Raw genomic sequence first — 15524 nt, forward strand, 5'->3', positions numbered from 1 at the left:
AGACATCTCCAAGATCTTCCAGTGACTTTGCTCGTGTTCCTTCTTCCACTAGGAATACCCTTTCCTCATTCCCTTTATCTTGACATGGCCAAAACCTGTGTAGCAGTCAAAGCTCAGCTTAAAGTCTTCTGTCTGCATAGAGTCTTGCCTGATAACATGTGAAGCTATATAATATATAATTAGGTTCTGAGGAAAAAAACTGTGTTGCTCTTAGCTGCCACACCCAGAAGTTGGCCATTGCAAGTAGGTAATGATTTGTAACAAATAGAATTTTGGACAAAACAAATATAGAATTCTTCACCTGGCTGGGCCAACCTTCCTTCTTTGTGACAAACTGTAATCTAGGGGCTAAAGTACTACTGCTATTGCAATCTATTACTAGCTTTTCTGGAGTTGCCACACTTTTATTTTAGTCAACTTGATATTGCGACACAACTCCTTAATGTCCTAAAAGTAAAACATAGCATAACATTAAATGTTTTATCTAAAGATATTTTAAAATAATTATATGGCACCTCTAGATATCACTGGAGACATGGTAGAATGCATCGCTAAACCTGGAAATTATTTCTCTGCCCCAAGCTTTCCAGCTTCTTAGAGTTTATAACCATCCAACCAAGGCAGACATCAGCATTTGACTTAGAGGACTGAATTTTGGGGTGCTATATTCTGAATTTATTGGCTAAAATTAAGATTTTACAAGGTGAGAAATAAATGTTTGAGGAAAATCTAATTTCTTTTTTTGTTTAGATTTTTCTTTAGTGAGTTGCTCAAAGGGTGAAATATATTATGTAAATAATTACAAATATATTGAATATATATGTAAATAATAATTACAAATATATTGAATTTTCTATATTTTCTTTAATCCATGCTAAAATTACAATGTTTTCTTTTTTAAGTTTTTAGTGAGGAAAAGATGTCTACTGTTTCTACATGGTCAAGGAAAAAATATGAATCAAAACAGCTCCTAAGAAACAAATACGATGATTCTTCAATTTATCAATGTTGTAAACATCTCACTGAGTCAGTACTTTACCATTTAACTTCAAGCATTTCTGATGGCACCAAAAAAGGTAGAGAAAAAGAGAAAGCATGGGAAATTCAAGAAGCAACATTTAGCAAGATTATTTCAATTCATTCTCAAGTGTTTGAGAGCAGGTCAATTTCCATTGGAGAACTTGCTTTATGTATTTCTGAAATCATTATCAAAATTCTTCTTAATAATAAAATTATACAGGCTGACATTGCACAGAAAATGGTTTCCATACCAACAAAATACATTTACTGTCCAGGAATAGTTTCTGGTGGCTTTGATGACCTCTTTCAGGATCTCTTAGTAGGAGTGATTCATGTACTGTCCAAAGAAATAGAAGTAGATTATCACTTTGAAAGCAGTGAAAGAAACAAATCATTTTCTATGCATAGAAATAATAGTGTACCCGTTTGCAACAAAATCAATAGACAGGCAAGCCCCAGAGACTGGCAATTCTCTAGTCAACAAATTGATCAACTTTTTCAAAAAAATAAATTAAGTTATCATGCATGTAAGTTAAACAGCCTGGTTGGTAACCTAAAAACAAGTGAATCCAAAGAAGTAGTCAATAAAGTTTTTAATATTGTTTCAGATTTATTTTCACCAGATGAATGCCTAGATAGGGGTATGGATTCTGGTAAAATACAAAGAACATTTTTCTACTCCTCAAATAATGAACAACCTAATAGCATACTTAGCAATAACCTACAGCTGTCCTCAAAATCAGTTTTTCTTCTCAATGTTGTATGTGAGAAACTTATCAGAATACTTTTGGAAGAATGCACAAGCACTGCTTTTCTTGATAAAGGTTCTGTTTCAGAGGAAACATCAGCAGAAGAATGTCAACTTTTAAAAATGCTTCAAAGTGTAGAAGATGGAAAATCTGATTATCGTAAGGGAGGAATGGACTGTGAATGCCTTCAAGTAGATTACATGTCAGACCTTTTGGAGAATGGGGCAGAAATTGATCAAGACTTATTGACACCAGACTCTGTGCTTACTATTATTTCCCACAGCTTGGTTAAATCATTGACGGACAAATTATCTCACAGTATACAACAAGCTCCGAAAAGTCTACCTTTTGCAAATGAGCATTTGAACTATAGAACAAGAGAAATACAGTCTAGTTTCACAAAAGCAAGAAAGTCAGAATTAATAGAATTAGGACAAAGTAAAAGTTCTTTAGAACTCAGGAGCTATGATAGTAATTCTTTGACAGTATCCCTGAATAATCGCACTGTGGTTAGCTCCAAAATACAAGCACCATTTGATAAGCATTGTGCAGTAAAATCCTCTTCTGTGTCACCTCTTGAAAGACACAGAACAAAGGCAATGGATAAGGTAGCCATTCATAATAAGCTACATCAGGAAGGTATATATGCTGGTGTTTATTCAGCCACATTTTTGGAAGGAATAATTTCAGAATTGTTTTTTCATCTCTCTATGTCATTGCGGGGCAAAAATAAAAACATCACTGTGTCCTGGCTCAATGAGATGAATACATTATTTGTCAACAATGTAGTGAATGAATTTAATAATGCTCAAGTCACTGTTCTACGGAATGCTGAAGAAAGGCTGTGTTTTCCACCAGTTCATACAGAAACTGTTAGCAAAATTGTTGACTCAGTTTATTATGATGTTTTACAGCAGTATGAATTAAAAGTGGCCTGTGGTAATAATTTGGTATACAACAATGCCTCAATAGCAGAACAAATAACAAATGGCATATTGTTAGAGATTTTAGACTACAAACTGCCATCTTGCTTCAAGGAACATCTCATACCCCATTCATATTACCCTCTCAAACCTGAAATTATATTGCAAAAGCTTCAAAGTAACCTAACAGAATTTACTTCTCTACCCAGGTCTTCATCAGACTATAGTACCATGTTATCACATTCATTTTTAGAAGATGTCATAAGAAGGCTTTTATCTCAGCTAATTCCTCCACCCATTACATGTTCCTCTTTAGGAAAAAACTATTTAATGAGTTCTGATTTTAATGAAATGTCCACTTGTATAATAAATAAGGTTATGTCAGCCATTTCAAAACATAAAATCTGGTTCACTGTATATGATAATCAATATCTATATACTGGAAAAAACCTCCAAAAGATGGTTGATTCTGTTTATTGTAATATTTTGCAAATGTCTGACTCTCTTGTTTCAATACAAAAAAGTATAGTAAGCCGAAGCCCAGTTATGGTTGACCAGATAGCCAGCTTTATCATCCAAGAGATTATTGAAAATCATCTTCAACCATTTTTGAGTGGAGAGGTTTTATGTCATCCAAGGACTCCACTGGATCCAGTGTCTACTATTGTTAAACAGGTTCTGAGTGAAGTGATAGAGTCACACAGACCTCAGAAGCAATCACCCTTAGATATTCACCCTGATTCATTTGTAAGGGAGATTGTTGCCAGAGTTTTGTCAAAGATTTTCAGCCCAAAGCGTAACACTGAAATTGAGTTGAAAAACATGACCCAAAGAATAGTAAACTCCATAAACAGGCATTTCAATAAAGCTAAAATTCACATTCTCTGTGATGACAAAGAACAGTCTTTCTCTTCTTTCAATACAGATATTGTGGATGAACTTGTCACCTCAGTTTATAGAAATGCTTTAAAGCAGCATGGGCTAGACCTTGCTGTTGATAAAGAGTCTGAAGACAGTGGCATTTTTGTGGAAAATATTACCAATTTAATTGTAGCAGCTATTTCAGATTACCTTCTTCATCCACTGTTTTCTGGGGATTTTTCAGCTTCTACCTATTCTAATTCAGTGGCTGAGAATATTGTTCAGGACATTCTTAGTAACATCAGTAAATCTACTGAGCCAAGCCAGAGTGTACCTCTATATAACACCTTGCTGCCATACACATTTTTAGAAGATATGATCAGAGTACTATTATCTAAATTATTTTCTTCTACATCTAGCCTGGTTCTAAACAGAGAAACCCAAAAAGATATATCAAGAGTGAATTTCAATGACATTGCTTCAAACCTAATTACTGATATTAGGATGAAAGTTTCCCAACATGAAATTCGATTTTCAAAACAGGAAGAAGAAACCAAATTTATTTATTCAGAAGATGATATTCAGCACCTTGTTGATTCAGTATTTGAAAATGTTGTGCAAACCTCTGGTTCTCAAGAATCAGCTGTGCAAAATATCGCAAGCAGTAATGATGTTCTTATTGATAGAATAGCAGGTTTCATCATTAAACATATCTGTCAAAAACATCTTCAGCCATTTGTGAGTGGAAAATCATTATCTTCATCAGACACATATTTTGATGATGAGAGAAGGCAGTTATTTTATACCAGTGTTTACTCTTCAACATTCTTGGAAGATGTAATCTCTGGGGTTTTAAGAAAAATATTCCACAGGGTAGTAGGCATTGTACAAACAAAATCCATAAGAGATTCAGAAGATGAACTGTTTGAGAAAGCTGAAGAACTAATACATTTGATTACAGGAGAATTCTCAAAAGCCCAAGTTAGCATTATAGATAATACTGAGGAAAGACTGTGTTTACCTCCAGTGGATAGGGATGTAGTCAAAACAATTGTTGACATGGCGTACAGCAAAGTTTTGCAAGAATATGAAATGGAAGTCGTGCCTAATAAAGATTTTCTAAATGACACAAAGACATTGGCTGCAAGAATAACTAATATCATCCTGGCTGAAATTTTTGATTTCCAAATTCATCCAGATCTTATAGCAAATCTGCCTTTTAAGTCACGTTCCAAACTCAGTGCAAATGTTTTAATAAAAAGAGTTCAATATGATATAAGTAAATCAAGATTCCAAAGACAAGCTTCAACAATGTATACCACTATGTTATCACATAGTCATTTGGAAAAAATAGTTACTCAGCTTACATCTCAGATAAGTCCATTGAATACCAGTGCAGAGCAGTCAGATACTACAAAATCAGACTTAAGTAATACAGTGATAAAACTGATAAATGAAATTATGTCAATAATTTCAAAACATGAAATATGTATTATTAAATATGGAAATAAAAAACAGAGTATGATTTCAGCAAAAGATATCCAGTCTATGGTTGATTCCATTTATGCTGATCTTTCTCATTCAAATACATACCAGTCCATTACAAAAGATAAAAAGAGCATAAGTGACATACCTGTTTCAAAAATTGCGAGTTTTATAATAAAAGAAATCTTTAACCATCATATTCAATCATTTTTATCTGAAGATAAAACTCTCCATTTGGCGGAAGTTGATCAAACTTATAAATTGAAAGCAATAGATCCTAAACAAAGAGAATTATCTTTTATTGTGAACTCATCTGTCTTTTTGGAGGAAGTAATTTCTGAGCTCTTATGCAAAATTCTTTATGCATTTTCACATAATCTGTTGGTTACTGAAAACCCAGATAGAGCGAAACCGAAACTTACCAGGATTGTTACAACATTGGTAAATTCAATTGTTCTGGAGTTCACCACATCAGAGATTTTAGTTGCAGATAACTTTGATGAAAATTTGTGTTTCTCAGAAAGATACAAAGAAATGGTTCAAAAAATAGTCAACTCAGTATATGGAAAAGTATTAGATCAATATAAATCTCTGATTCAAATACATAGGGTTATACAAAGTGACACAATATGTTTTGGTAGGAAAATATATTATTTGCTATTGGAAGAAATATATGATTATCAAGTGCAGTCATTAGTTTCAGGAGAATTAGAGTCTTCTTCTTATTCGTACCCCCAAGCTGATAATATCATCAGAAATGTGCTTAACATAATCACAAAGGATAGCCATGCCTTGCCATCATATATTACTGTGTTGCCTCGTTCTCTTTTAGAAGATATGATTTACAGGCTTCTAGGGCATGTCTTCCCTTCAACTCACACTGAAAATGAACTAAAAGAGAAAGAGTTTCCACCAGATGATGAATTTCTGGATGCAGCTTCAAAATTGACTGATGAAATTATAAAAGAAATTTCTGAACATGAGATTCGACTTTCCATGGCAGAGGATAATGCAGAAAGTATGCAGTTAGAACCTACTGAAAATTTGGTCGATTCCATATGTAATAATATTTTGAAAACATCTGAATTCCAAGCTGAAGTACAAAAAGATGCAGACAAAAAAGGACTCTTATTCCTAAGTAAATTAGCTGGTTTTATTATGAAAGAAATCATGTATCATCATTTACAGCCATTTTTATATGGTGAAGAATCATCTTTCAGTGACTTATCTGATTATGACCATGTCTCTGAACTTGCTAAATCTGGTAAAGAAAAGACACAGCCTTCTCTCTATTCAGCTACATTTTTGGAAGACATAATCGTTGACCTTGTTCACAAATTTTGTTCTCTACCCATTATTACTGAAGATTCTAAGAAAAATGAAATGGCAGAGCTAGATATTATGGGCTTGGCTCTAAAACTTGCAAATTCTCTGATAAGGGAATTTAAGAAAAGTGAAATTAAAGTTTTACCAAATGCTGAAAAAATGTTTTCTTTTCCACCAATTGATAAAGAGACAGTTGATAAAATATCCAATTTTGTATATGATCAGTTCATAGAAAAATGCACATCTAATGATATTCAAAAAGGTGATGAAAGTAACATTGCTATAGGGATGATTGTGGCTCTAACCCAGAAGGCAATGTCTGCATTCAAGATTCAACCACTTTTTTCAGGAGACTGGTCTTCCACCTTCTTTTCATTTCTAAATCCAGATAATATCACCCAAAGAGTTCAACACCTACCACAAAACACCTTTACACAAATAAGCAGATGCGCAAAAGAGAACCAACTTTCTTTACCAGATCAATCATATAAAGATACTTCTTCCATCCCAGACTGCAAAAACATGATAAGCACTTTGGAAATAAATAGAGGTACAGTGAATAGAAAGAAAAGTTTTAAAACCAAGGACACATCAATGAAAAAAGGTGACATCCAAAATCCAATACATAGCTCTATAAATGCAATTATGAAAAGCGGCATGATTAACCTAACATCAGGGTTGGCTACAGGTGGTACAAATAAAAAGGAAGTGGATGAAAATAAAGTGGGAATTTGTACTCAAAAACATAGTGAGAATGTATCAAAAGTTACTTCAACTACCACTGTGAAAAGCAAAGATACTCAGGAGCCAAATTTTAGTGAAACATTTAATAATAATGAAATTGAGAAGAAAAGAAATTTAATTCCAAGAGATAAAAAAGGGAAAGATGATGAGCTATACACACATTTTTCATTAATAATTGATGATACAGAATATGAGAAGGAAGTACTTGGATCAGATTCTGAAATAGGCTATAAAAAGAAGATTGACAATGCAAGAGAAAGATCATTTAAAAAAGATGACAAGCTCTTTCAGTTATCCTCCTTGAAGTCCAAGAGAAATCTAGGGACTACAACAGAGACTTTGGAAATAATAACTCAAACATCAAGCAATGAGGGGAGAAGAGACTCTCCAACACAAACAGGTAGGGATGAGGAACACCACTCAGATTATGAACGTGTTCAAAATGTCATTGAAAATATTTATGAAGATGTTTTAGAACTATCTTCTTCTCCAGAACCAGCATATTATTCAAAACTCAGTTATGACCAAAGCCCCCCAGGGGATAATGTATTAAATGTAATTCAAGAGATTAGCAGGGATTCGGCACAGTCTGTTTCAACAAAAAAATTATACTCCTCAACTAACAAAAATATCTCTGCCAAAGAAAAAGAAGAGGAAGAGAGAGAAAAAGAGAAAGTAAGAGAGGAGATTAAAAGTGAACCCAGTAAAGCAGATGATCCTCAAAACCAACAAGAAAGTAAACCTGGAATTTTTCCTACTAAGTTTTTAGAAGATGTTATCACTGAGATGGTTAAACAATTGATCTTTTCTTCTATACCAGAAACACAAATACAAGATAGATGTCAAAATGTTAGTGATAAGCAAAATCAAGCTAAACTCTATGACACTGCTATGAAACCCATCAATTCGCTGTTAAACGAGTTCTCAGATGCTCAAATTAAGGTTTTCAGGCCAGATAAGGGAAACCAGTTCCCTGTGGGTAAAGTGTCTTCAGTTCCTAAAGTACCTCCAAGGTATAAAGAGCCAACTACAGATGAAGCACCATCCAGCATTAAGATAAAATCTGCAGATAAAATGCCACCTATGCATAAAATGATGAGAAAACCTTCTTCAGATAAGATACCATCAATTGACAAAACATTGGTCAATAAAGTTGTTCGCTCTTCTGTTTGTAATATTTTAAATGAATATGGAGCTCAAGACTCTATTTGTAAGAATACAAACAGTAATGGAGAAAATTTAGCAAGAAGACTAACTAGTGCAGTGATAAATGAAATTTTCCAGCATCAGGTTAACTTGATATTTTGTGATGAGGTTTCAGTTTCAGCATGTTTGCCTCTGGAATCTAAGGATGTTGTTAAAAAGGTCCAAAAGTTAGCCCAAACAGCCAGCAAAGAATGTCAAACTTCACCACCATGTACAATAATATTACCTCATAAATTTTTAGAGAATGTGATTTCTGCTCTTTTATCCAAAATTTTCTCAATATCCAGCACAAAAACAAAAGAACCTGAGGACAATTTGTTCACAGAACTTCAGATGAATTTCCTTCAAATGAAGTTAGTAAGTGCAGTTGCAACAGAGATCTCCCAAGATAAATATATGACTATACAGTATGTAGAAACCTTACAATCTGATGATGATGAAATTATTCAATTAGTGGTTCAGTCTGTTTATAATAATCTCTTGCCACAGTTTGGATCACAAGAGATTATACAAAATTGTGTAACCAGTGGATGCAAAATCCTTTCAGAAAACATAGTTGACTTGGTTCTACGAGAAGTGGCTAGCAATCAGTTTCAGAGCTATTTTTGTGGAGAGCTAACTCCACATCAGTGTGTGGAAGTTGAAAACATTGTTGAAAAGATCCTTAAACATGTTTTCGAAACTACTGATGTGCCCCTACCTAAACCTTCACATGCTCATAAGCTGTCTTTTAACATAATAGAAGAAATTGCCGTGAAATTTTTATCAAAGCTTTTATCTATATTTCCAAAAGTGCATAAAGAAAGAACAAAATCTCTAGAAACTGATATGCAAAAAATAACTTCAAAAGTACTAAATTCAGTCCAAGAATTTATCTCCAAAAGTAAGATTAAACTTGTACCACCCACCAAGGAATCACCTACTGTGCCTGTAGCTGATAATGCAACTATTGAAAACATAGTTAATTCTATTTATACCAGTGTTTTAAAGCACTCTGGCTCTTATACTTCTGTATTTAAAGATTTAATGGGTAAAAGCAATGTCCTTTCTGATACAATAGGCTTTTTAATGGTGAATGCAATTTCGAATTCGGAATTTCAACCTCAAGTAGAGGAAGAAGTATCAAATTCAGAATTAGTTCTGGAAGCTGTCAAAATTATGGAAAAAGTGATCAAAATTATTGATGAACTTAAGTCTAAGGAAAAGTCTTCATCCAGAAAAGGTCTGACATTAGATGCCAAACTTTTAGAAGAGGTGTTGGCCTTGATCTTGGCTAAATTAATAAGGTTGCCAAGTTTCTCAAGCAAAGATGAAAAAAACTTATCAAAGCCTGAGTTAAATAAAATCGCATCTCAACTGTCAAAATCGGTAACAGCTGAAATTTCCAGAAGTAGCATTAGTCTAATAGCTTCTGATCCTGAAGAGCACTGTTTAAATCCAGAAAATACAGAAAGGATTTATCAGGTTGTTGATTCTGTTTATAGTAACATACTGCAACAATCAGAAACCAACAAAGAACTTTATTATGATATAAAAGATACAAACACAGCCTTTCCTAAAAAAGTGGCTAGTTTAATTATTGATGGAGTTTCAAGTTTTCCATTACATACAATTAGCTCAACAATTTCAAATGCTGATCTCTCTGGAGAGCTAGACATTAATAGAATTGTTCGAAAGGCCCAAGAACATGCTTTTAATGTGATTCCTGAATTAGAGCAAGAAAAGTTAGATCAAAATTTATCTGAAGAGGAATCTCCAATTAAAATAGTTCCACATGTTGGAAAAAAACCAGTCAAAATAGATCCAAAAATTATTTCAGAACACTTAGCAGTTATTTCTATAAAAACTCAACCTCTTGAGAAACTTAAGCAGGAGTGTTTGAAAAGAACTGGACATAGCATAGAAGAACTGAGAAGAGCATCAATAAGTGGGAGAAATTACTCCTTAGGATCACCTGATTTAGAAAAGAGAAAGAGATACAGACGCACTTCATTGGATAAGACTGGAAGACTGGATGTAAAACCCTTAGAGGTAAGTGCAAAGGCAATGGCATGAAAATGAGTGAATAGTGAGACATGGTTCTTCGTGATTTCCTTCCTCAAATAAGTATATGGAAATGCATTCATTGTTGTTGCTGTTTCTCAGCCCGATAGGAGAGTTAGTTGCATCAGTTCATCCATACAGTCCTATTATTTACTAGGATTTGTCATGTTAGTTCTGTGGCTCACTCTAAAAGTCTCAGGCTAGTTTCCTAAGACAATCCTTTTGAATACAATTTTTTCAGAATGAGATTGTAAGCACATACCCTTCACAGTAAAACCAGACTGACACAAGTTATAATTGTCATTTAAATATTTAAAAGAAGCAAACTTGTGTAGTTCCTTAGTTCATTATGGATATCTAAAGGTGTTCAAACAGGCCAGTTAAAAGAATATCAGGATATATGGAACAGTCTAAAGTAGTTTTAATTTTCAAATTTAAAGCACCAGAGTAGTACTCATTTTCTTTTAGTAACATTCATCAGCAAACATTAGACTGCCAACTCTTAGATTACATTTGTTCTATTTTACTTCTATTATATTAGCCTTTCCCATTTGCTTGGCCTTTCAAGATATACCCATTTTCTTTCCACTTACACACTTGTTTTTTCTAAACCCAGCTGCAGTATTGCTGCTATATTTATGAGCCTCTTCCCTATTGCTCTAGACCTAACTCTCCCCTGTAACCCCATACTCAGCTCCCAAATATTTTAACTGGGAATTTAAACTGCCAAAAATAATGTCCTTATTACAAGGAAACTACTACTGAGGACAAAAGATTTGTCTCGCCAACAGATAGGTTGCACTGATCCATCAGACATTTTGATTTTTATTAAAATCCCTTTAACTGATGGCGTGCATTTGTGGGAGAGCTGAGTATGCTTAGGCATGTAGTCTGTAGCCTGGACAATTAGCAAAGTTTTATAGAACCATGCCTCCTGGAGCATAAGCTTAGAGTAAATTTTTTCAGCACTCTTCTGAAACCCACTAAACTGAATCTCAAGGCTAGTAAACATGTTAATTAATGCCTTAAGTTTTCACACCCTGATATAGTTTGATATTTATCCCTGCCCAAATCTCATGTTGAATTGTAATCCCCAATGCTGGAGGTGGATCCTGGTGGAAGGTGTCTGGGTCATGGGGACAGACCCTTCATGGCTTGGTGCTGTCTTTGCAATAGTGAATTGTTGCAAGATCTGGTCATTTAAAAGTGTGTGGCACCCCCTTGCACCCTGCCCAACACATACACATTATTTTTCTCCTGCCTTCACCTTGTGATGTGCCTGCACTTACTTTGCTTTCAGTCATGATTGGAAGCTTCCTCAGGCCTTCCCCAAAACAGATGCCACTGTGCTTCCTGTAAAGCCTGCAGAACCATGAGCCAGTTAACCCTCTTTTTTTTTTTTAATAAATTACCTACTCTCAGGAATTTCTTTATAGCAGTGGAAGAATGGCCTAACACAGAAAATTGGTACCAAGGAGTGGGGAGTTATATGTGAAAATATGGAAGCACCTTTGGAATTGGTTAACAGACAGAGGCTAGAAGAGTTTAGAATGCTCAGAAGAAGATAGGAAGATTAAGGAGGGTTTGGAACTCCTTAGAGATTGGTTAAATGGTTGTGACTAAAAGGCTGATGGACAATGGTAATATGGACAACGAAGTCCAGGCTGATGAGGTCTCAGATGGAAATGAGGAATTTACTGGGAACTAGAGCAAAGGTCACTTTTGTTATGCCTTAGCAAAAGCTTGGCTGCATTGTGTCCATGCCCTAGAGTTCTGTAGAGGTTGAACATGTGAGTGATGACCTAGGATAGCTGGCAGAAGAAATTTCTCATAAATGAAGCATTCAAGATGTGACCTGGCTGCTTCTAACAGCCTATTCTCAGATGCAGGAGGAAAGAAATGACTTAAATTTGAAATTTATATTTAAAAGGGAAGCAGAGCATAAAAGTTTGGAAAATTGGCTGAGCATGGTGGCTCACACCTGTAATCCCAGCACTTTGGGAGGCCAAGGTGGGTGGGGCACTTGAGGTCAGGAGTTTGAGACCAGTCTGGCCAACATGATCTCCAACTCCATCTCCACTAAAAATACAAAAATTAGCTGGGCATGATGGCACATGCTTGTAGTCCCAGCTACTTTGGAGGCTGAGGCATGAGAATCACTTGAACATGGGAGGCAGAGGTTGCAGTGAGCCAAGATCATGCCACTGCTCTCCAGCCTGGGTGACAAAGCAAGACTCCACCTCAAAAAAAAAAAAAAAATCAACCTGGCCATGTGGCAGAGAAAAAAAATGTTGTTTATTTGTTTCTTTGTTTGTTTGTTTGTTTTTCGAGAGACAAATTCAAGACGGATTTAAAACTACCAGTTGTTAGAGAAATTTCCAAAACTGAAAGAGATCTAAGTGCTAATATTCAAGACAATGGAGAAAAAGCTTCAAAAGCATTTCAGAGACCCTCACTGCACTCTGTTTGATTTCAGTTCCAGAGGCCCAGGAGGGAAGAATGGTTTCATGGGCTCTGCAGCCTCAGAACAACATTCCTCACATTCCCACAGCAACTTTCCTAGCTGTGGCTCAAAGGGGCCCAGTTACAGCTTGGTGGTTTCTATGTGGTGTTAAGCCTGTAGGCACACAGAATTAAAGAGTAAATGAGACTTCTCAGCCTCTGTCTAGATTTCAGAGGGTGTATGGAAAAACCTGCATGCCCAGGCAGAAGCCTGCTGCAGGAGTGGAGCCCTTGCAGAGAACTTCTACTGGGGCAGTGCAGAGAGGGCATGTTAAGGTTGGAGATCTCACACAGAGTCTCCACTGGGGCACTGCTTAGTGCAGTTGTTGGAAGAGAGTCTGCATTCTGCAGACCTCAGAATGGTAGATCCACTGGCATCCTGCACCCTCAGCGTGGAAAAGCCTCAGGCACTCAGCAAACTCTAAGAGTATCCACCAGTGCTGCAAAAACCACAGGGGCAGGACTGCCCAAGGCCTTGAGAGCCCCACCCCTTCCATCACTGTGCCCTAGATGTGGGACATACAGTCTAAGGAAATTATTTTGGAGCTTTAAGATATAATGATTGCACTACTGGGTTTTGGACTTTCGTGAGGCCTGTAGCCCCTTCTATCAGGCCAATTTCTCCCGTTTCAAACATGAATGTTTGCCCAATGCCTGTGTCCCCATTGTATCCTAAAAATAAGCCATCCTAAAAATAAAACAATAAAGAAGCAGACATGGGGAACTCAGTTAAGGCATGTGATTGGCACCAATCGGGCTACCAATATTATCTATCTTCAACAAAAGGACACAGCAGTGAAGAGAAAGAAAGGTTAGGTTAGAAATCCTACACCCTTGTTGGTTCTGCCTCAAGACTTAATCCTCTGTTTTAAGGTACCATAGATTCTTAACACACCAGACATATGCATACTAAAACCACTGGTAGTAACATATCCCAAAATATACAATGATTTTGGATTTTCTAAACCACTGTTTTCCTCCAATAGCACAGATAATCAAAATTGATTTTTAAAAACTTTTTAAAGAGGTTCTTCTGATATTTTGTTATTGCGGATATTCCTTTGAGGCACCATTATCTGAAAAACTGGTTTATGATATTACAAAGGGAGGTTGAGAGCTAAGATTATTAACTTAATTTTGAGATTCTGTGGCATGGTCAAAAGCTAGAGAAATGGGGAAATTCTGTTATTTAATTATAATTGTCTTTTCTTTGATCTGTCTTTAACATTGACAGTGGAAACTGAGATTTAACTTAGGAAGTGAGAAGACATGGAGATTTATATTTTGAAGAATCTTTTATAAAATATGTCCAAAAGATCAAAAGTGGAGGAATAGGGAGTAAAGATTTTAAAATCATCATTTGGGTTATTCATTACTTTTGAAAATCAAGATCAGTGAATATGTTGCCCTTTTTTCTTGAAAATATGTGTATTTAGATTTCTCTATAATTCCTTACCTAGGATTTTGGAAAATAGGTTATCCTGTCTACTTCTGTCACAAAACTTTCAAGATACATGACTAAGAGGAAGTAATTAAATTAGTTATGCTAAACCTTGCTCTGACTTTTGGAGTAAGTTATATTAGATTAAGGTATGTAATAAATGTAAAAAAATGGCATGCCAACAAATTTTTTGTTATTTGTCTTTATTTCTTTTAAAAATATTGCTAATATATAATTAAGTGATGTTTGAAGATATTACTTAAATTGAAACTAGAAATTATAAGAAAATAGCTACATCATAATTGAACTACAGGAAAGTGATTTAGGCATTTGCTTTTAATATTTGCTATACCTTTAATTTCAGGCCATTGCCAGAAATTCATTTCAGAATATAAGAAAGCCTGATATTACAAAGGTGGAGCTCTTAAAAGATGTTGAAAGTAAAAATGATCTTATTGTTCGATTAGTAGCTCATGATATTGATCAAGTGTATTTGGAAAATTACATAAAAGAGGGACTAGATTCTGATGAAGATGAAGTTGTTTTAACAGAGATTTCTGCAAAAGAAGAAGGCATCAAAGTATTTGAAGATCAAGTGAAAGAAGTCAAGAAGCCAGTACAAAGCAAAGTTTCTCCTAAGTCAACACTAAGCACGAGCAGCCTGAAAAAATTTTTGTCACTAAGTAAATGTTGCCAGACCACAGCCAGTGCAAATATTGAAAGTACTGAAGAAATCTCAAATCAGGTAATAGAATCCAAGGAGACACATGTTAAAAGAGCTGTTGCTGAGCTTGACATGGCCACACCAAAGACGATGCCTGAAACAGCCTCTTCATCTTGGGAGGAAAAGCCCCAGTGTAAGGTAAGTGATAAGCATGACTGTTAGTGACTAGAAAGGGGAGACAGCTTCACAAATCTGGTCCAAGAATGTACCTTGATTAGTCAGAAAAGAATGCTAAAACGAATTCAATCTCAAGCCTGGTGATATTTACAGAATAAGGGAAATTATTACCAGGTACAGCTATAAAACTCAACTGTGGGAAAGCAGGTAATAGGGCAAAAACTAGATTAATTAGAATCCCAAAGAAAAGAGAAAATGGAAACCAGTTAAGAAAAATGTAAGCTAATTATTAAAAACAGTTGGTTTCCACCCTTTTTTATTTTGGCTGGTAAATACTCATTGAACATTTTGTGTGGAGAGCCTAATGCTACTAGAATAGCACC

At 35.2% G+C, this 15524-nt stretch overlaps 1 protein-coding gene and 1 long non-coding RNA gene across 2 annotated transcripts in view; one reads left to right on the plus strand and one right to left on the minus strand.

The window, feature by feature from the left end:
- Positions 1-15524, plus strand: part of FSIP2 (fibrous sheath interacting protein 2) — a 94327-nt gene that overhangs the window by 60009 nt on the left and 18794 nt on the right. The window contains exons 18-19 of the mRNA XM_030802578.1: positions 903-10345; positions 14665-15162. Coding sequence (XP_030658438.1) covers positions 903-10345; positions 14665-15162 — 9941 coding nt within the window. The remainder of the gene's footprint in view (positions 1-902; positions 10346-14664; positions 15163-15524) is intronic.
- Positions 1-15524, minus strand: part of LOC115832335 — a 208306-nt gene that overhangs the window by 15472 nt on the left and 177310 nt on the right. The window contains exon 8 of the long non-coding RNA XR_004027780.1: positions 1289-1357. This is a non-coding gene — a long non-coding RNA (uncharacterized LOC115832335). The remainder of the gene's footprint in view (positions 1-1288; positions 1358-15524) is intronic.

The sequence above is a fragment of the Nomascus leucogenys genome, chromosome 22a (genome assembly GCF_006542625.1).
Source record: "Nomascus leucogenys isolate Asia chromosome 22a, Asia_NLE_v1, whole genome shotgun sequence".
NCBI classification, from domain to species: domain Eukaryota; kingdom Metazoa; phylum Chordata; class Mammalia; order Primates; family Hylobatidae; genus Nomascus; species Nomascus leucogenys.